Genomic DNA, 2713 nt, shown 5'->3' on the forward strand with positions numbered 1-2713 from the left:
GACACTTTTTCTCTCTCTCTCTCTCTCTCTCTCTCTCTCTCTCTCTCTGTCACTCTCTCTCTCTGTCCTGTCGTTCTTCAGCACAACAAACCCTCTGTTTTCTACACATAATCTTGAAACAGAAATGCTAAAAAGACAAAAGCGTCCCTCCTCGCTCTCATTAGTTCAGCCCACAGTTAGTTCGCTCTCTCTCTCTTTCGCTCTCTCTCTCTCTATCTCTTTTATCTATCTTGGCTTCATGTTCAGTTCAATTCAATTCAAGTGAGCTTTATTGACATAAACAAAACAAGAATAGATCTATAAATCAGTAAGTAAATAATTACATGAATACATTTTGTTTTACTAACAAGAAGTAAGAAAATAGTTAAGATTGTCTTAACTTAAAAAAAATAAAATAAAATAAAATAAATAACGCCTCGCATTCATCTGTACTGAATCTCTGCAGATCTTCTGTCATATTTCACCCCTGTGTGTTTATTTATTTTTATTCATAAATATTAAACATTTTACCGTGTTTAAAGGGGTAGTGCACCAATAAATGATCATTCTGTATTAAATTATTCTTCGCCTATCAAGTTTCTCCAAACTGGCGTGACTTTCTTTCTTCTGCGGATCCTCACTTTAATCCCTGACGCTCAGTTCATCAGCCGTGAGTCTTGATCGCGTACATTTCAAGTCCACTGTTTACAAAACATTAATGTTTGTAATGTATTAATGCAGGTTAAATCTGGCCGATAGGAGAGTTTACATTTGGAGATGATTATAAAGAAATGATTATCTGCGTGGACTGATGTTACCGTCTGTGATCTGATTGGACGAGAGAGCAGATCTGTTTGTGATGTCACAATCGGAAGAGTGTGCAGAGCTCCGCCCACCACCTACAGACGAACAATTACTGCTTTATGCTATAACACGCACTCCATTCACACACACACACACACACACACACGGTCAGTGCTCTGGATCTCAGCATCAGACGTGCCTTTGTTTCTGAGTCATTGTGTGTTTCACCAGGGAATCAGGATGTTGTCATCATATTGCATCTTGGGTCAGAGCTGCTTCAGTTAATCTGAGACGGAACCTATTATAGAGTGATATTGTGCATTTGCAAAATTCATTAATGTGTGATCAGCCTCAACAATTGAAAGCTTTAAGCAAACAGTCATTAATACATTCATATTCATATACATTCATATATTCACATATATGTGTTTGTGTACTGTGTGTATGTATTATGTATATATAAATACACAGACATACAGTATATATTTTGAAAATATTTACATTTATATATTTATATTATTATATTCTATATAAATATATTTAATATATAAACATAACATATTTTTCTTAAATATATTCATGCATGTGTTTGTATTTATATATACCTAATAAATATACACAGTACACACATATATTATGTAAACAAAAACTTTTATTTTGGATGCGATTAATCGCGATTAATTGTTTGACAGCACTACTTTAAAGTGTTTTTTTTTATCACAGATTGCAAACTACATTTGCACAATCATCAGAGACGGACCAGTCAGAAGTAGTTATTTGTGTAAATGCAATGCAAAACTAAATGCAAAACATTGATTGATTGATTTACAAGCATCTGAATTTCATCATATAAATATCAGGATCTGAACCAAACTGCATATTAATAAAACTGAGCTGTTTTCCTTCATATTCTCACTATATCATACTATATGAGCCATAAAAACCTGATGCATCATTTGCATGCATGCAAATATAATACAAAACATAAAACACATATGCAAACTTAAATTTATAATAAATACTGTAAATATTTTGTTTCAAGGCCAACTTTTGCATTTCAAAAAATTTACATTTTTGACTTTATTAAAACATAGAAACATGACATTAAGCAAAAAAAAAATGTTTTTTGTGTTTTGTTATCTATTATTTTTTTGTATGCCTGATTATTTTGTCTTCACCTATTTCTGGTGTGTTAATTATTTAATGCTTGAATAAATGAGTCCAAGATATGATGGCACAATATCTGAATGATTATGTCATTAATGAGCAAAGAGCATCTCAAGTGCTTCAGTTCATAAACTCGGATGCGTTTCTGGGTCAAAGTGGCTCTGATGACGCATATTATCTTTAACACATGATCTCTGGCCTTGTATTGCAGTCATAAATAAAGGACAGGAACGCTGTCTTCACCTCCTGGCAGTACTGCAGGATTCCCTCTTTTGTCCCGATGCAGCTCTTGCTTCCGGACGGATCGGGTTCCCATTTCCCGGTCTGAACGTTGATGTGCATGTTGGGTTTCCCGCAGAACATGGCGATCTGCGGCTCGGCAAACAGTCCGGTACCGGAGTCCGACGGCACCTGCGACAGAACACAAGCATGAGCTCTTCATTAAAAACCTCGCTTCACTCTGAAATACGGCACATTATGGAAGTGAATGAGTTTGAATGCATTCATGTTCTTATGCTTTTTATGAATATATGTGACCCTGCAGCACAAAAGCAGTGTTAAGTCGCTGGGGTATATTTGTAGCAATAGCCAACAATACATTGTTTGGTACATGCGAATACAGCGCTGTGATTGGGAAGAGTGTTATCAGAGCAGCTCAGGACCTGTGTGTGTGTGTGTGTGTGTGTGTGTGTGTGTGAGATTGGGATTAGACGGACGGGCCAGAACGACACCTCACACACACACACACACACACACACACACA

The 2713-nt window shown here is 36.0% G+C and overlaps 1 protein-coding gene across 1 annotated transcript in view; it reads right to left on the minus strand.

Moving 5' to 3' along the window:
- The window catches only part of LOC107751095 (amyloid beta A4 protein-like), a 29899-nt gene that overhangs the window by 21367 nt on the left and 5819 nt on the right, over positions 1 to 2713 (minus strand). Inside the window, exon 2 of the mRNA XM_016566697.1 lies at positions 2194 to 2361. Within this exon, the coding sequence (XP_016422183.1) occupies positions 2194 to 2361 (168 nt within the window). The remainder of the gene's footprint in view (positions 1 to 2193; positions 2362 to 2713) is intronic.

The sequence above is a fragment of the Sinocyclocheilus rhinocerous genome, unplaced genomic scaffold, assembly GCF_001515625.1.
Source record: "Sinocyclocheilus rhinocerous isolate Xijiao unplaced genomic scaffold, SAMN03320098_v1.1 scaffold632, whole genome shotgun sequence".
Lineage (NCBI taxonomy): Eukaryota > Metazoa > Chordata > Actinopteri > Cypriniformes > Cyprinidae > Sinocyclocheilus > Sinocyclocheilus rhinocerous.